The 19,980-nt window shown below is 42.0% G+C and overlaps 1 protein-coding gene across 1 annotated transcript in view; it reads right to left on the reverse strand.

The window, feature by feature from the left end:
• LOC120942863 (transducin-like enhancer protein 4) overlaps nucleotides 1-19,980 on the reverse strand; it is a 151,986-nt gene that overhangs the window by 105,603 nt on the left and 26,403 nt on the right. The window contains 1 exon segment of the mRNA XM_040355791.1: nucleotides 9,826-9,888. Coding sequence (XP_040211725.1) covers nucleotides 9,826-9,888 — 63 coding nt within the window.

Here is a 19,980-nt window from a genome sequence, read left to right on the forward strand (position 1 = left end):
TAGCAGAGCCAGAAGTGGTTTACCACAGATCAGCAGGGAAGAGACTAAATGGTTTAATTGCTCCCTGCCTTGTGATTTCTGGGGAATGTTCGCAAGGCATTTTCAGACAGACTAATCTACAAGCAACAACTAAAGCAGGTCACCAATGCTGGAGTTCCCATACTAAAGCCAATTACTGGCCACAAAGTTGTGCAAGAGTCTAGACTTTCTCTGTCGATAATCAGACTTTTTATAGGCTGCCCCAAAATTTCAAGGCAAACTGGCACTTAGATTCTTAATCTACAGCTGCAAAACATCCTATTAACTGTTTTGGGTATGAGCAGCAGTCAACTTCTTTAACATAATATAACTGATCTCACAAAACATAAAAAAAAAAAAATAAAAAAAAAAAAGGTAATCATGTACAATTACGTATTAAAAGTTTAATTTTTTAATAGAGGCAAAAAGGTGTCTGACAGTATGAACATGCTTAAAGTAGAAAACGTGTTTCGTCTTGGGTGGAGTGGAGAGGGATTAGACCCCCTGTCATTTGTTATTGCCGTCTGCCCCTACATTAGGGAGATTCACCCTATTTTTCCTGTTTACCATTGTCATTGAAAGAAAAAAAGTAAAAGGAAATCCCCAATTTTAGGGTGTCCCTAGAAACATAATAGATGGGAAATTTTCAATGGGGACAAGAGTTTCAGTGACCCGAGGGTCCCCAAGGAATTCCCCCAACTTGCAGGGATTTGCTCTCACTTTTTTTGTTTGGCTACGGTACAGGAAGTAAAATCTCTGTACTGAGACACAGAAGGAAAAATGTAATCTGTCAACGGTTATAACCCTCACTTGCTCTATCCAAAATTAAAAAAAAAAATTGTTACTCACTGTAAAATCACTTTCCGAGTTAATTGACGGATACAGCTCTTCAAATTATTGACTGTGGGACGTCCCAAAACGGTGCCACAACTCAAAAAAAAAAAAAAAAAAAAAAAAAAACACAACAACACCCAAAAGAACCCCCTCTGTAAGAGGAACCAGAAACCTCAGACAGCCGCCTGCAAAATGTTGCCCCTGACACATGCATCCGAGGAGACCAGAACATAAAACTTTGTAAGACGGCTACCTGGTTTGTTTGGGTATAACATCGCAAAAAATGATTGTGTGTGGGCTGCACATAATTTCTCAGTTTCTGAAAAACGACAAAAAAACAAAAAACAAATTCGAACATGCTGCATTTTTTTTTTAACGTTTGAAAAAAAATGATTTTCGGGTAGTAAAAAATTATCGTGTGTGGGCTAAAACTACGTTTTAAACCCTCACATGCTCAGAAGCAAGTTATGAGATGGGAGCGCTCGTTCTGGTAAAACTACCGTTCATAATGGAGTAAGCACATTCATCACGCTGTAACAGACAAAAAAAGCGCAAATCGTCTTTTACTAACAAGGGATCAGCTAAAGCAGCCCAAAGGCGAACTTCCCCTTTAGAGTGCCGTTGTACGTCACCGCGCTTTGTTCATCATTTTTTTAAAACGATGGTGTGTGGGCAACGTCGTTTTTAATGAAGTTGGAAAAACTTCATTTTTTGGACATGCTGAAAAACAAAGTTTTCTTTCATGCTGAAAAATGATCGCGTGTACGCGGCATAAACCTTTTTCTGACACTTGTTTCTTACGAAGTTAAAAATCCCCCAAACATATTTTAGCAGAGACCCTAAGAAATAAAATGGCAATTGAAAGACCGCTGTGCAATTAAAGTGCGACATAAAATATTTAAAACGCAATCTTTTGGTATAATGGGAAAAAATGAGGGTTGCACGCATGGAAGGGAAGCCAAACAGGGGGACTCTGTGCCTATGCACTTATCGATTCCAGCAGAAGTTGTGGGTAACACACCTAAGACAGATTCACCTCCCATTGAGGTGGGGGGCTATCAACCACAGTGACACCGACCACAGGTGCCTGGTCATAGATGTCCAACATTTTGTTGGCCGCCCCAGTCCAGGATGGGGCTCATCGCGGCCGACCCACGCTTAGCTAAGATCTGCATGGGCTCTTTGGCCAGGCAAGGAAGACTATAAGGATCTATATTATCTAGCCTGTAGCACTTAATAGAATATCCGCAAAATAGAGAAAAAAACTGAGCTGTCTATAGCAGAGTGGGCTTACTACCAGTTAGGACTGCCCATAGGCAGTGCTGTGCTTGTTTTTTCTGCCTAGTCCTACTCCTGAAGATGGCAATATAACCCTATGTTCACAAATGTGAAGAGCTCGGGCCAACAATGAACGAAATAGGAAAAAAAAAAAAAAGAAGAAAGAAAGAAGTTTTGCCTATAGTTCTACGTTAAAGAGAGGAGATCATAACGGTGGCGACGTGTTTCTCCTTATCCAACCACAGGCTAAAGAAAAAGACTGGCTGGAGACCAAGCTGTATTCCTTCACTGCAGTAGGAAAGACAGGTCACCATCCTGGCTATCCATGGGTGCCTGAAACCAAGACTAGCTCATCAAAATCTAATTTTTGGGCAAGTAAAACAAGTCCTACACATGCATGTCAACTGTGCATTCATCTTAAAGTCTTAAAAAAAAAAAAAAAAAAAAAAACGCACACACAGCTTTTAAAAAAAAACAGGCCCTCATTGCCTTCCCTAGCTGCATGCTGTAAGAAGAAATGTATTGTCAAAGATCAAAACAGGGATTCTAAAGGTTAGTTTCAGTCGGCACAGAAATGCTGGCATGTCTTTACATTAGTGGTGCACCGAAATTTCAGCAGCCGAAAATGGGGGATTCGGCAGGCAACCAAAAGAAAAAGTGCCGGAAAAGGGGCGGGGGCCGCACATATATAATCACGGCGCCCCTGTCAGAGTCTCCTCTCCCTCCCGCTGTTCTCATTAGTGTAATCAAATATAGCCTCCCCAGTGCCAAGTAGAGCGATCTCAAGATGTGGGTCAGATCTGAATTGCCGTGCAGCCGATGTAACAATGTCCCCGCCTCCTAGACCGCCTCTTGTGATAGACGGCACACTGATCCAATGCTAGGAATCATTGTGCAGTGTGTTATAGGAGGCAGGCAGGGACATTGTTACATCAGCAGCACGGCAATTCAGATCTGACACACAGCGTGAGATTGCGCTACATGGCACTGGGGAGGCTGCATTGCATGAGTACTGGCCGGCTGCTACATATGATGGGCACAGGCACTGGTGAGACTGCTGCATCTGATGGGCAAAAACACTGTTGAGGCTGCATAAAGGGCACAGGCAGGCTGCTGCATCTGACTGGTAGACAGCATCTGACAGTCACTTGTGAAGCTGCATTGATCTCTTGTATCATGTCTGCTAGAGGTGCTCTGAATGGCAATTTTGCTAATACTATTAGCAGTCTGTTTAAGTAAAAGATTGCAGACCTGATACAAGAGATGGTTAGAAACTGCATTTTTATGATCTTTCTTGCACTAAAAGGTGCCAATAATGGGCAACAATAAATTCATATTAATTTAAATTGATGTTACCGGTAATTAAAAAGTCGAATACAATTGTATAAAAAAATATAATTTTTTTTTTTTTAAAACAAGTAATTTTCAGCACCAAAAAACCCATTCGGTGCACTCCTAGTTTACATTAAAGCGCTGGTAGGCAGACAAGATCCCGCATTTAATACAATTTAGTGGGGAAAGAAATTGTTTCAGTTCCCATTGTGAACTGTAAAGAAGTCTCACCAGAAGTTAAAAAGGCTTGCTAAATCCCCCAGGGGACCTAGTACACAGAGCAGGAAATGTCCCTGTAAAAATCAGTTCTCTAGTTGCTGAGCAGGGGTAGCGCACCATCCTTCCCCCACTGCTATCCGGCAACATTGGGGCAGGGAGGTGTATTTTTACAGAGAAAAGTGAACATCTGCAGTACTCCTGGTCCGTCTGTACTGATAAAACATTTCGTCTGCAACTTCCCATGTATGCCATACAGTAGTATCTGGTGGCTTGTGTTGTGAATGACTGCAGCTGGAGAGGAGCGCAAAAGCCAGCTACTACATCTGTCCGAGAAAGAAAAGCGCAGCAGCTTCTGGTGCAAGTCTTTTTTCCAGAGGATTGTAATGTTGTGTGGCGAATGCGAGAACACCATGCACCTCATCTTAAGCATACGTCCTACAAAATTATCCTCCCCCCACCCCCATGAAAACTCCCAGTTAAGAGACAAGATGTTCCTGGAAAGCACTGGTGACATAGCCTTTCCAGGGGCATCTCTGGAGCCCCAGCTTGGTAACCACAGTGGCAGCCGGTGAATCAATATTAGCCATTGACTTCTGGCTTTTCCTTTCAGCCAATTAGGAGAGGAGGCTGATCTTAAGACTGGATTAGCCGGGAGGAAAACCTGGAGAAGCCGTGACCTGGATGGGGTTAGTGCAGACCCAGCTGGGGGGGGGGGGTCGTTTTATTTCACATCAGCATACAGCGCTGCACAATATGAATTTTTTGTGAAAGGGAATAGAGATCCACCAACCTCCATCGGAGTTCAGTGTTCTACAAAATGTACACATATACAAAGTCACTTTAGACATATATGCTACATCTGTCCATAGGAACATGTACAGAGTGGTGAGAACCTGACAGTGACATTTTAATATACCAGGAATGCAGACTGCCTGAAAACCTTTCCACAAAATGGGAACATGCGAGATTCTAGCCAGTAAAGGAAAAAAAAAAAAATTATAGAAATAACACATTTGCCGTCATTCTAATTAGGTGTCTTTCTCATTGCAAGGCTATCTGCTTTGCAAGCATATCAGAGTTGGAAGCAACGGGATTGAAGTATTGGTTAATGAGGCGGAATTAAAGTCAGCATGGGCCAATTAGGAGAATTATGGTACAATCTGTTCAGTGAAATACAAAAAAAAATACACACAACACACACACACAAAGAAGAAAGGAACAAACATATATATCGAATATAATCAATAATACATATGAAACAAAACAAAAAAAAGACAAAGTCATAGGACAGGCTTGCTTACTTGCTCTCTAAAAACAGCTGACCTAGCTGTAGGATTCTTTACATGTCTATAATACTCCCTTGTCAACGCGGTGGGTGTTTACAGACACATAGGCTGTCAAACCACACCCATCAATGGCAACTTAACTGTCAGACACCCACTAAAAGGATCTGCTCTCGAAATCCGATATATAGAGTGCTTGTCAGAGGATGAACAGCAATAATAGCACAACTGTACATATCCAAATATGGGGGCTCATTACAGCAATCGCTTATCCAAGGGACTCTTATAGGAATATTGTCAAGTTAGGAAAAAATAAATAAAAGTAGGCCATCATTATTTTGAAAAGGTCAATCACAGCTCAAATGTTTTCCTTATGACAGATTTACGTTAAACTGGACTATGGAAAGGAAGGAGTGCCCCCTTCTTTGTGAATTAAAACACTATGCCTCCTGGGATATTTGATGTGCATATCCCAGGAGGCACAGCATACGTCATTCACCTAGGCGAGAGAAATATAAACAAAAAATAAAAAAGCAACCTTTGCGTAGCGGAATGGAGAATGGGTGGAGAGGAGGGAACTTTCTTTTGAGGGTGAAGATCTGCTTTAAGAAGGCAGCAAGACAAACCGTGATAATGTGCAAAGTACAGTTACCTACAGCATATGAAACACTACCTTCTTGGTGTATAACAAGTAAATGGTGACTGTCCACCATTTTCTCCTAATTACTGTATTTATTGGCGTATAACACTCACTTTTTTACCCTAAAAATAGAGGGTAAACTGTGCCTGCGTGTTATACGCAGGGGGCCGTGGAAAGTTTTTCTCCTGAAACTTCCCTCTTAAAGTTAGGGTGCGTGTTATACGCCGATAAATACGGTACTACATTCTACACATCACCTTTTTGCTGGAGTTTTATGGCCTATTTTAACCACCAGCCAACCAGAGGGAATTAGCTGCCGACTGCTCGGTTTATTGCAAAGAAGTCTATTATACCTCACTCTGAATTGACAGGACCACTTAACTAAAAGTACAAAAGAATTTGCAGATGAATAAACAGGTTTTCAAATTATCTAAACCAGGGGTGCCCAACCAGTGGCCCGGGGGCCACATGTGGCCTGCGGAGCCCTCTGTGGCCCACGACCTCCAGCTCTGGAATAGAATACTGTTATTAAAAGGCAAGTTTATTACTAAAATCACAGTGTATATATGGGCATATCTGTTCTGCAGTGGTTACTGGGGTGCTTGCAAACTGATCCACAGGTGCAGAGAAGAGCACCTGTGTGTTACTTGCACTGAGCCATAGACTTCTGTTACCTGCAAGTTTGGTGTGCTTTCTGAAAGTGCACCACACCTACAGGATATAATAGAAGTCTATGACAGCTAAAGCCAGAGGTGAACTGTGCCGCACCTGTGATGTGGGTAAACAACCATGCATCAGTGTGAAAGCAGCCTTAGGCCTCTTTCACATGGTCAGTCCGACCAAATCGGACCCTTCATTCACCTCTAAGGAGTGGAAGATGTAAATGTACTTGTGTCCATTTACAAACGCCTACCTCCAATCCAATCCGCAAAGAAACAAAAAAAAACAAAAGGAGATTAGTGGGCTCTATAGAGCAGAGTGGGCTGCCATCCACCCACTCCACTCATTGAGGCCTGCAACCGGTTACCAAGTTGCTTAAGTGGCCCTGGCTCTTCAAAAGGTTAGGCACCCCTGATCTAAGCAATGAAAGTTGTCACACTAGACACATTCACATCTCCGCGACAAGCAACGCCACTGTGCTTTTTACTGTGTTTTTTATTTTTGTTTTTTTATTTTTTGTGGTTGAACTGGATGGACTTGTGTCTTTTTTCAACCTGACTAACTATGTAACTATGTAACTATGTCGCCTGAAAAAAAGGGCCCGGGACTTTTTTGCAGGCAACAGGCGTACGGCGTCTATGAGATGTGAACCATCTCCATAGACAGCAATGGGAATTTCCCCCTCTAGCGGCACAAGCGTCCGGATGTGAATGGAGACTAATGCTTAGTGTCATCATTTGATGCCTATGGGTCCTGTAACAGACCAGTATTTTCCTATGTCTTTCTGGCACCTTCATTACTTGCCACCAGCAACCAAACACCGCTAGATACCTTAAAGGATTGATTGCCGTCTTAACAAGTTTAATCTCTATACATCATTCACTTTTCTAGGCCTGCAAATGTAAGGCACTCCTGCTGATTAACAAGACCGTACTCTCATGGGCATACATAAACTAGCAGGTAAACTAATTACAGATGCAAGAAGCCAAACTGCTCCCATGATCCGACTGAAAAATAGACTGTATTGTATGTTTATATGTAGCTCATGTGTAAAGTCTGACCGGATAAAACCGATTAAACTGGCCAATGGAAAAATAATTAGTAACACTAGATAACCGGACACGTGCAGGCTTAACCTGTGATCTCATGACGGAGAACAACAAGAGTTTATTACAGAGCACACCAGATCAACAGCAACATAGTATATAGTTTGCACATGAGAAAAAAGCAGGCTTATGCTGAATTTGGACAGTAAAAATAATTAGCTACAGGTAGAGCCAGTTCACACAGGGGCGACTCGTCAGGCAACTCAGCCGCCTGACAAGTCGCGCTCTGCTCTATTCAATGGAACTGTTCTAATAGGAGCGACTCAAGGCAAGTTCTTGTACGACTTTGGGGGCGACTTGCATTGAATTCAATACAGAAGTAATTTTGCAAGTCGCCTCTGAAGTCGTCTTGAGATCGCATTGCCGAGTCACCCCCCAAAGTCGTGCCGCCCCTGTGTGAATCGGCTTGTATGGTCTCAGGGTGCAGTGATTTGCCTATATATCCTTTCCTGGGGAACTTGACATTGGGGCTTCCAAAGTAAACAAATCTCAAAGAAATTAAAGTAGTTGAAGCACAGGCCAAGGGAAGGTTCCCACAATACAGTTCCTACAGTGCAATTATAAAGGCCCTCCTGAAATGAATTAATTATAGCCAGAAAATCTACTCTCACTCAAGCCAATGGTATAACATAAGCAGCTTATGAGGTGGTCAAATGCGGGTGAGAAAAAGGTTCTATAGCAACATCAGCTTGGACCGGGTTTTCAATGACCACAATGCAACATTTAGCAGGTCAGAACAGCAACATGTTGTAGTTTTCAATTAGGAAAGATAATATAATAATCACAGGCACAGAGTATATAGAAGACATGCACCTAGCAGCTCTTTGCAACCAGCTTACAGGGAAAAAAATAAAAACAAAATAGAATTAGAGATACTCGGGCCTGCACAGACCTAGTTTTCCAAAAAATGATATTAATTGCCTACAAAAGTGCGCATTACTTGAGCTGGCAAGCAATAGTAACAGCTTCATATGTTCAAATTGACAAGTTTCAGAGAGCTTAAGGATGTACCGATAAACGCTTTAATCTATATTTCCTTTATATAAACAAAGAGATATCAAAATAGACAAATTAGGGGCGAAAAACCATATTGGAGGAGTCAAGCGAGGGGTCAGGGAGAGTGATGTGCTTCAGTCTGACTTTGTTGCAATCTTAAAGCGTTTTGGATTCAGATAAAAAAAAAAAAAAGAAGAAGCGGATGTGCTGCTTTTTTCTGAATTGCCCTCACCTCCAGTTCCTGCGACAGCTCAATGGGGTTGATTTACTCAAGGCAAATACTGTGCACTGCAAATGCACTTGCTTTAGAGTAAGCTTAGTAAATGAGGAAAAACTTTGCAAAGAAAACCCAATCCTATGCGGGGGGGGGGGAGCATTTTCGGTTGCACACAACTGGAGGATACAAATCAGCAGAGCTTTCCCTCATTTACTAGAATCTAGAACAGTCTCCAAACTGTGGCCCCTTGCTTGCCTTTATCTGGCCCTTAGCTCGCTATTCCTCCCACTGAATGAGACACTATTCTGCCATCGGACACCAACAATTGGGCACTATTTCTCCAACAGGGCACTATTCTTTCCTAGGATACCAATGATGGGGCACTTTTCTCCCGAACACCAAGAGTGTGGATGTTTACTCTCACTGATGTCAGAAAGATTTCCGCTCCCCGCTGGCCATAGTCCAACCCTCTGAAGGACAATGAAGCAGCCCTTTGTTTACAAAGTTTGGAGACTCCTGATCTAGAAAAGCACTTGCAGTACACAGTATCTTTGCCTTTAGGGAATCAAGTTCAACCTCAATACTTTGTGTACCGAAACAACTGGACAATGTCCTCCATGATAAAACAGAGAGCCTATCCCCAGTAGAACACCACAAAACCTGACCAAGGTTCTTGCCCTTTACTATATGCAAAAAAAAAAAGTTTGGCTTTACATATTCTTACATTTAAATGAATCATTCACATATATCATCCATTCTACTCATTTTGTCTATGGTCAGCATCAGTGTGGTCCTAAACAGCATCACAGAAATGGTTTTACTCTACCGCTTGCATTGCGTTTACTTTCAGCAGCACTTGTGTTTGATATGCCCAACAACACTTCTGCTAGCATTTAATGCCGATCATCAAAAGAGAAGTGCTATTCCATGCCTATTCTGGCAATTTTTCAATCTACTCTAATAGACGCCATTCTGACAAACAATCATAATTCTTAGCAACACTGAGCTTACATGACAGCAAAACAGCTGCATTACGTGTGCATTATAACATTTTCAACTTTATAAGTGCATTTAAATTATATTGCTTGGAAATTTAATAAGATGCAGGTAAAAATGAGCAGAGCAGGAAAGGAAAAAAAAAAAAAAAGGAGGAGAAAATGAATTGAGAATTTTTTTTCTCTCATACATGTCTTATTTAAATGGCATTACTTAGCTAGGCGACTACAAATGAAGCAACCTTACCTCTTGGGACAAAAAGGGAATGACTTGTGCACAGATAGCATTCAGTCTCTTGACAATTTCTGCCTGCAGAGAAAAGAAAAGAAATATAGGAGCATTTATTAAGCAAAACACCTTTTTACCCAGAGACAGAATGTATTAACATTTGATATATTGAATTATGTATACCAAGTACCTAGTCTCTAAATAAACAGCTAGAGAAAAAAAGGCAAAAGGGGCCCTAATCTGCAGGGGAACCACAAATCTGCAGTAGGTAAGTGGCTCGCGTCCAAAACATTCAGCTCAGCAGTATGTTAATAAGGCCAGTTCGCAAAAGTTTGTCGTGATGAAAAGCGCAGCCAAAATTTCCATTCAGAATCTGCATTTTTTTTTTTAAAGTCTTTACAGCTAGATCAGTAAACCATTGAAACCTGCAAACGTTGCCAAGCCAGCCTTGAAACTTGACAGTGACTCATTAATGAGCACATCCGCTTGGCATTTGACACCATCTAACGAGTTAACTGCTCAAGTATCTATAGCTTATCAAGCATGTAGCTAGTAGATTGCACAGAACGAATGAGCTCTTAAAAAAACACATGAGCAAAATAAACACAATGCCACTGTAATGATGAATTAATCCATCAGTAGCATATGCAGACAATTTATCATGCGTTAAAAAAAAAACAAGGGCATTAGACTTAGAAGAGGCTTCCTTCTGGGACAACAGCCATTAGAATGTAATGGCATAAAAACAAATATTATATAGACTAGTACAGAAAATGAGAACACACACACACACACACACAAAGCACAATTTTTTTTATAAAAACAATGTTCTGAATGAAACACCATTGGTAACTTCTAAATAATTAAACATGCTCAGATGAGACTCCTTTTGTTGAGCTGAGAAAGCACAGGCTAGATACTGTAGGGCCACCATTTCCCCAAAAAAGCCCTCTTTGTGATTCTGTTAGCAAAACGATAATTAATATTAAAGTATAACATCACATTTTTGTAAATCTACGTTATATCTTTTCATGTGAAAACACTGAAGAAATGACACCGTTATACAAGCTTTATACTCACTACTTTACACTGTTACAAGGTCAATTTTCTGTCCCCTCCACACACAACCATTAATGTCTAAACCGCTGGCAACAAGAGTACACCCCTAAGTGAAAATGTCCAAATTTGGCCCAAAGTGTCAATATTTTGTGTGGCAACCATAACCCTCTTGGGCATGGAGTTCACCAGAGCTTCACAGGTTGCCACTGGAGTCCTCTATCACTCCTCCATGATGACATCACATAGCTGGTAGATGTTAGAGACTCCTCCACCTTCCGTTTGAGGATGCCCCACAGATTTCACCTTTACCCTCAGCTTCTTTAGCAAGGCAGTGGTCGTCTTGGAGGTGTGTTTTGGGTCGTTATGTTAAAATACTGCCCTGTGGCTCAGTCTCTGAAGGGAGGGGGGATCAGGCTCTGCTTCAGTATGTCACAGTTTATGTTGCCATTCATGGTTCACTCAATGATCTGTAGCTCCCCAGTGCTGGCAGCTCTCATGTAGCCCCAGACCATGACACTCCCACCACCATGCTTGACTGTAGGCAAGACACACTTGCCTTTGTACTCCTCACCTGGTTGCCGCCACACACGCTTGACACCATCAGAACCAAATAAGTTCATCTTGGTCTCAGACCACAGGACATGGTTCCAGTAATCCCTGTCCTTAGTCTGCTTGTTTTCAGCAAACTGTTTGCAGGCTTTCTTGTGCATCATCTTTGGAAGAGGCTTCCTTCTGGGATGACAGCCATGCAGACCAATTTGATGCAGTGTGTGGCGTATGGTCTGAGCACTGACCAGATGACCCTACCATCCCTTCAAACTCTGCAGCAAAGCTGGCAGCACTCATATGTCTATTTCCCAAACACAACGTCTGGATATGATGCTGAACACGTGCACTCAACTTCTTTCGTCGACCATGCCAAGGCCTGTTCTGAGTGGAACCTGTCCTGTTAAACCGCTGTATGGTCTTGGTCACCGTGCTGCAGCTTAGTTTCAAGGTCTTGACAATCTTATAGCCTAGGCATAGAGCAACAATTTAATTGTTTTTAGATCCTCAGAGTTCTTTGCCATGAGGTGTCATGTTGAGCTTTCAGTGACCAGTAAGAGAGAGAGAGCGATAACACCAAATGTAACACACCTGCTCCACATTCACACCTGAGACCTTGTAACCCTAACGAGTCACATGACACCGGGGAGGGAAAATGGCTAATCGGGCCCAATTTGTTACCAGCGGTTTAGACATTAATGTCTGTGTGTTGAGTTATTTTGAGGGGACAGCAAATTTACACTGTTATACAAGCTGTACACTCACTACATTACATTGTAGCAAAGTGTCATTTCTTCATTTGTTGTCACATGAAAAGATATAATAAAATATTCACAAAGATGTGAGGGGTGTACTCAAAAAAAAAAAAAAAAAAAGTGTGCGAGGAGGGCACAAACCCAGAAGGAAGACCAGGTGAAGATGGAAGCTCTCAGCGGTGACAACAGTGCTAGAGGGCTTTGTTTTAAGTCAAGTCTCTCATAATGTGCTAGTATGCAATGCATACTAGCACATTGCCTTGCAGGTTTTTTTTTTTTTTTTTTTATCTCCAACTGCATTTTACTACTGCTTTAATATATAGTCTGACCACAGGTACACTTCAGCTGCCATTTTTAAATAAAACCGAGAATACATGTAGCCTTGGGGGGGGGGGTGCATTATTGCCCACTCTTCAGTTCCAAGCATTATAGATTAGAACCAACCGCTCTAGAGAAAAAAAAAAAAAAAAAAAAGTAGTACACACACAAAACACAGTCAGTCATTCTCCAAATATGTTTGAATTAACTATCAGGGCACAATAGAAAAAAGTAAAAGCGTAACACGCACATTTCCTTAAATTTGACATTTTACCTTCCTAAATATCTACTAGAAACTGACAGACAATAGGGAAACCATAACCTGCTGTTAAACATTTGTCATATCCGAGACCCATCACCCAAACAGAACTTAAAGCTTACAGCAAACCACAGCTTGTATGTCATTTGGCCACAAACACCTCTGAAATATTTCAGAAGCACGCAAAGCACACACAAAGCATAAATTCTTTCCGAAGACAAACTACATTTCAAAAACAGAAAGTAAAGATCAGATAGAACAAGATTTAAATAACAAACAAAAAAACCCCCACCAAACAGACTAGACAGCTGGTAAATGGTAACTGCAAATCTAGTTAGAAATCAGTACCTCTGTACTACCAGAACATTGATACCACAGTGCTTACAAATGGGGCCGCTTATATAAATGGCTCGAGACTGTATCTGCAAGCAGCCAGACAAGTGGTCAAAAGTTTTTTTTTATATGTAAAAAGTTTTTGTATGGCCCGCTGTTAATCAACTGTTCACAAGCAAATACCCCAAGAGAAAATGTTTGAGTCATTAAAAACCCATTTACTAAAATCTCATTACATGTAAAATCAAAATGTCAGGTGATCCTGCCACGAAGGTCCTTGTTGAGGCAATTTGTAATGGATGAGTGACAATACCCTGTCTCCCATTTGTGTTTCTGCATTCTCACCCAAGCCTTCAAAGGAGGATAACTATGTGTCCTATTTCACCACAAATGAGTCAGGTATGGGCCACTATTGTCACCATTGGGAAATCCGCCCTGAGAAATGCCATGCAGCCATGTGTGCATGTAGACAGGAAGTGGTAACAAGTAGGCTGCAGGAAATCAGAAGTGCTAAAATGAAACAAACGTAACGTCATTTTTTGTTAAAAATTCTAACTGGTTACGATACAGTATCTTTGCAAACTGAGCTTCATTAAATGTGAACAAAGATTGACAACTACTGGACAAGTTTTCCTTTTAAAAATGACTATTGTCACCCCAATAAAGTGCTAGGACCAGTCAACATGGTAACAATCAAAAAATATGTATGAGTGAGTGTTATACGCCAATAAATACAGTATTCTAAATTCAGAAGGAGTTAAGGCAGCTCATAATTACCGACAGGCTCAAAAAAGGTCTGTGGTTCATAGGCATCATATTTACTAAATGCAGGCGACACATGGTGCGATTTTTCTTTCCTGCAACTACAGGTTGCAGGAAGGATAGAGAAGGAAAAAAAAAAAAAAACACAGGAGCTCGATTTCGAACACTGTTGATGGGTGTTGAGTGTTGATGGGAGAACCCTGTCCATGGAGCGATTGTGCATTACCGGCAGGCAGGCTAAATGTACCCAAGTCAAGCCCATCGATGGATCAAGTTGGGTACATTCAGCCTGCCCATGTTCCAACCTCAGCTGGTATCTAATGAACAGGCCAAGATTCAAACCATCTATGGCCAGCTTAAGACTCTAGTGGGCCTCGTTGACAAAAAAAAAAAATGGTGCAGATTACAGAAAGCTTTAGCCAAAAGGAAAGATGAGTAGCTTTGGATGGAACCATCTCGACTCCTGAGCCAATAAGCACGAGCTGGCCTGCGACATATGGTTTTCTCAACCCTAGTTTAGGTGAGGTCATAATGTTTGTGGGTCAGCCCTCTACAATCCTAAACAACTATTCCCAGCTGACCGTTAAAACAGGCCGCCACCAGGACCCCCCAAGACAGGCCGCCACCAGGACCTCCCAAGACAGGCCGCCACCAGGACCCCCCCCAAGACAGGCCGCCACCAGGACCCCCCCCCAAGACAGGCCGCCACCAGGACCCCCCCCAAGACAGGCCGCCACCAGGACCCCCCAAGACAGGCCGCCACCAGGACCCCCCAAGACAGGCCCCCACCAGGACCCCCCAAGACAGGCCGCCACCAGGACCCCCCAAGACAGGCCAGAACCCCTAAAATCTTTCAACAGCTTAGGTGACCAGAGGGTGCTTGCTTAGGGCCATTTCACACCAGCATTTGAAGTGCATTTGACATGCAATATTTATTTCTATGGAAGATGCACTTACATGAAAAAAGCCAACTAAAGCTGCAAAGGAAACAAGTCTGCCCAAAATGCTGAGGTATGAAATGGCAATGTCTATGAGCAGCCAGACCGCATCAATTTTTATTTGATTTGTGTCTACGGGCTCTTTATCATTTAATGCTCTTAAAGTGACAGTAAATGTTGCCTTAGCAACAGACTTTCCTATGGCTCATCAAGTTTGGCTTGTGGATCCCAAGAGAGCAAGCTTTTGAAAGGCCTTCACAGGTCTCACAACCAGGCTTTCGTTATATTGCACAATAAGTCTATGGAAACACGTTCCTAATAGTCGGTTTTAAAAGCGAGTCTGAACTAATGGCGCACAGCCCAAACTCCTTTTCTAGCACAGCCATTAAAGGATGTAGGTTATTGCTGTTGTCACCATTGATATTTGTCATTGTAATGTAATTAGGGCCCTAAAATGATGCATTACAGCCCTTGGCACAACTTCTATTAAAATCTTTTCTTCTGCTCACTGAACTGCGACCTGCTTTCTGATGAATAACAGACAGGCAGCTTTAGGGAGAGGGGAAGATTCATCACATATACATATATTTTCTCTTTTCTCCCACCCTTACACAAAGCTTTACAACTGAATTTTGGAGAGAACGAAAAATCAGGAGGAAATCAAAGGGGGGGGGGGGGGGGGAGATGCGTTTTGGAATTTTTATCTGACCGCTCAAAATTCTGATTGCATCTGATAAATCTTGCTTGACAACAAATTTGTAGCCAGCAAACTGCGGACGTCTAATCTGCTATCCATCAGTCTATGCCAACCCAATCAAATTTGTAGGTTATGTGGGTCATGCATCCATGAACACATACATTCATGAAGAGTCTGTTTAAACCACCACACATTTCAAAAAGCTATTAGGCCCTACTACAAGTTATAATGCCATTTAATATGCTAAAAGCCTTTCATGTTCACTGCCGCTACCATTATTTTTCAAAATCCTGTACCATCCTATGCTTTGGATATAAAAATTTCAAACATCTAAAAGAGATCCAGTTAAGTCTGAAGATATAAGGATGAAAGGAAGGGGGAGGCAAGGAACCGCTTACATCTTCACGTCTCAGACAGCGGTTCAGCCTCCACAGACATACATCCATTATTATGTCCTCTATACCTTGCGCTCACCCCTCCCCCAAGAATGAAGCCGTACATCACATGAATAACACAATCTTGTCTACAGGACCTCAAGGAACATAAAGAGCAATACTAGAACAAGGAATTGTTCCATTTTCTCACACTGTTATAATTAGGTGCACTAAGGCCAGTCAGACTGAGCAATTTTCTTTTGCAGGAAAGAAAAAGATTTGATTTCTCTCCCCCCAACACATCCCTCCCACAGCTAGTGTTCTCCTAGGTGGGTGGCTGGAGAAGAAGTCCCTGCAGGGGGAAAAAAAAAATCCTGGGGGCCGTCATCGCATTTAAAATCTGACAGGCTGTCGGCACCAAGTTGATAAATCAACTTGGGTACCGTCTGCCCCATGGTTCCAATTTTGTCAAGAACCAGCCAAAATTTGAACCGTCTCTTGTCAGCTTAAAATGGCCTTTTATCTTCCGACATTCTATGCATGAAGATAAAAAAAAACCTGTGTGCAGCAGCCCCCCGCAATACTTACCTGAGCTCCCTCTCAATCCAGCGATGTTGCACGAGAGCCACAAAGTCCTGGAACACTCCCTCCTGGTTAGCCGAGAAACCGCACCAGGCGCCATTGGCTTCCACTGCTGTCAAAGTAAGTGAGCCAGAGGAGAGAGGGAAGAGCCACGGCTCCATGTCCAAATGGACACACAGCAGCGGCTCGGCTCAGGTGCCCCCATAACAAGCTACTTGCCATGGGACAGTCTGCAAGAGGAAGGGGCCAGGAGTGCCGGCAGGAGACCCAAGAAGAGGAGGATCTGGGCTTCTCTGTGCAAAACCACTGCATAGGGCAGGCAAGGAGGACATTTTTATTTTTTTGGTTTTAAAATAACAAAAGGACTTTAGTATCACTTTGAAGGCCCTGAATTGGTGGTACACAACCAGTAAGGTCTCCCAGAAAAATGACACAAAACCTGCACAACCATCTTCTGTCCAGACTGAAGAGCCATGACCTTAATTTTCCTGTTGGCTAAACCAACAGGCCCCAGTTAATGACTTACACTAAACTGATCCTCACCCAAATTCATTAACTACAACATATTTTCAGAACTAGTAACCATTCCTAATCCCTCATTGCTTGAAATGCAGACACAATCATCTAAAGTCTGCAGATAGCCATCCATAACGCCAATGCAATAATCCACAAACCTAGGCTTGTGTCACACCCTTTTAAAGGGGGGAGGTCAGCGATGGCATCTTACCCTTTTCTCTCTAAAAATAGGAAACCGTGAGTTCCCAGCAATAGCCAGAAGGTGGACTTTCCCACTACTCCCAAACAAAGTCTTATAGTGTCCCGACACACGTACAGGAAGAAAGAAAAATAATATCCTGGACTGCCGCACTCCAATACAAATACAAAATGGCCAACGCATTTCACATTGTGAGATGCTTACTCATAGCTCAGGTATGAGTAAGCATCTCATGATGTGAAACGCGTTAGTCATTTTGTTTTCTGTTCACCTTTATTTTGGATTATATTGGTTTTATATAATAAAGACACCTTTGATGGAGTGAAGGAGTCCAGGACATTTTTCTTTCTTCATGGACCCAAGCAGAGCCAGCACCTGTCGTTTTCAGTAGGGCGGAAGCTATACAAGGGATCTTGAGTTTGGAGAGCGGTAATTTTTCTACTGACACACTTACAGGCGATGGTTTCTGAAAAAATATTTTTACCGTTCAATAGTCCAAAACGCACACAAAATATTATATTCTATTTCCCATTCCTTTGTTCAAAAACAAAACCACTCATTAAATAAGACAAACAGATCATTTGACGCCAGAAGTAAATAAAAAAATGGACTCCAATTTCTATAGTATTTCATCAGACATGTATTAAAATCTGAAGAAAAAGGAGTAAGGAAAGCTAAATTAAAGTGCTGTCAGTGACTGAATCAATACATCATTCCAAAGAAGAACACATAATAGCAAATAATGTGAATAAAAGGTAGTCAAGGAAGAAATCAATAGGAGGAAATGACAACACTGTTACACAGACTACTGAAGCCATCCAGACCCTGATCCTCACACCTCTAAATGTGACAAAGGATGAGAACAGCATGGGTCAAATCGATAAGGACCATCTTCATTCAACAAGTAGTGTTTCTGCTGGCTTGTCACCAAGAGGCTATAGAGAACCTGAAACAAAGCATGCTTCCCAGCTTATCACAAGTACACAAAATTAATGGTCCCTCTGTCTTTTTATCCCTGGTGGGCTGCAAGGATCCAACAACCGTCAGCAATACCTCTGTAAATACTTTTTTTTTTACGTGCATGCACAAAGCCATCAGATTAATACAAATTAAGAGGCAACGGGCACACCAATTATAGTCAGTGGGGGGGAAGGAGGAGCTACAAACAATACTACTAGGCTTCAGGGAAGGGCTTGAGCAATGATAACAACCTGCCCTCAAACTACATAAGCACTGAACAGTTTTACCATGGAAGCAAACTGCACAACCAGCATATGCATCCAAGTTTTTCACTCTATAGTAAATGCCGACCTACATATAAAAAAAATACATACACACGAAAGGCTAATGGAGTACATTACAAAATCTAGCCCCGGCTTCTCCTGGCTTTTGTTAGCATTTGCAAAATGACCTAGTAAACTTGGTCAAAGAATGTAATTATTTACTACTACCACCTTCTATTTGTACATAAACATATACTGTATAACAGGGATATGCAATTAGCGGACCTCCAGCTGTTGCACAACTACAAGTCCCATGAGGTATAGCATGACTGACAGCCACAAGCATGACACCCAGAGGCAGAGGCATGATGGGACTTGTAGTTTTGCAACAGCTGGAGGTCCACCAATTGCATATCTCTGCTAAATAATATGAATTCAATGTGAAAAAAATAATAGTTTTGATGTCACTCAAGTTTATATTGGTGTGAGGAAGGGCTAGAATCACTGTCAGATTTATTTTTACTGGTGGCCCTGTTGGCTGAATTTCCCCTAATTTCCAGTCCAAGGGAGACAATTTTACCATAGGGGCAGAAGTAGAAATATGGACAGGATTTGAGGCCCAGGCTTTCCAACAGACTGCATGAGTGCCAACACTGAAAAAGGAGAATTCTTCCCAACTAGTTATACATCAATGTCAACAGCATGCCAACTAACTTAAAAATGGTCACCGTCACAAAACAGCGATGTTTTGACACCAAAAGGGCCTCATGATGCAATACTGATCCCCATTGGTGGACGACACAGCCTTTTCAGTGGCTCTGAAACTTTGCTATTCTCATGTGATAAAAGTGCTCATATGGTGAGCTGGTATGAGTGCCAAGACAATGGTGCCACCCATTGGAGGTTCCCTCTGCCTTTTGTGTGAACCTGTTTGCACCTGCAGAAAACACAGGGAAATAGGCCGTGATCCTTTTTCCAAAAAGCACCTACCCATGCCGTTTCCCACACCCGAATACTCTGCATTTTCTGATGCGTGGGAGTACCATTAAAATGGTTGTAAACTCTTAAAAAAAAAAAAAACACACACACACACTCGGCATAAAGAGCCAGTATGCATCCAATGCATTTCAGCAGTAAAAAAAAAAAAAAAAAAAAAATTTTACCTTCATCAGAGCTACAACAAAAAACACAGTCCCATGTAATTGTGATTGAAAAAAAAAAATCATACATCATGAATAACATGAGTGGGAGGGTGCTTGAAAAAATTGAGACCAATGAGTATAGGAAAAAAGGCTGCTTGAGGCCTAATGACCAACCATAGTCATTGGTCATGTATTAGCTATAATTGAGGCGACACTCTCCCCTTTGACCATGAGTGGGAGGGTGTTGACAGGATCCACCCACACACCAAATTCAACCTATGCATCAGGAACCTTTGTGTATTGCCAGCTTAAGGCTACAGAAGGCCCTAATGGGGGAGGGGAGATATTTTGGAGTGAATATGCCGTCAGCCACCTGCCCCAACTATAGGCGACACAGATAAAATGCATAGGGAATATCGGGTAGTTAAATGTTTCTCTTGTTTCAGAGTTAAAATGCAAGATTAATATTG

This window comes from Rana temporaria, chromosome 1, assembly GCF_905171775.1.
Source record: "Rana temporaria chromosome 1, aRanTem1.1, whole genome shotgun sequence".
In the NCBI taxonomy this organism is placed as follows: Eukaryota; Metazoa; Chordata; class Amphibia; order Anura; family Ranidae; genus Rana; species Rana temporaria.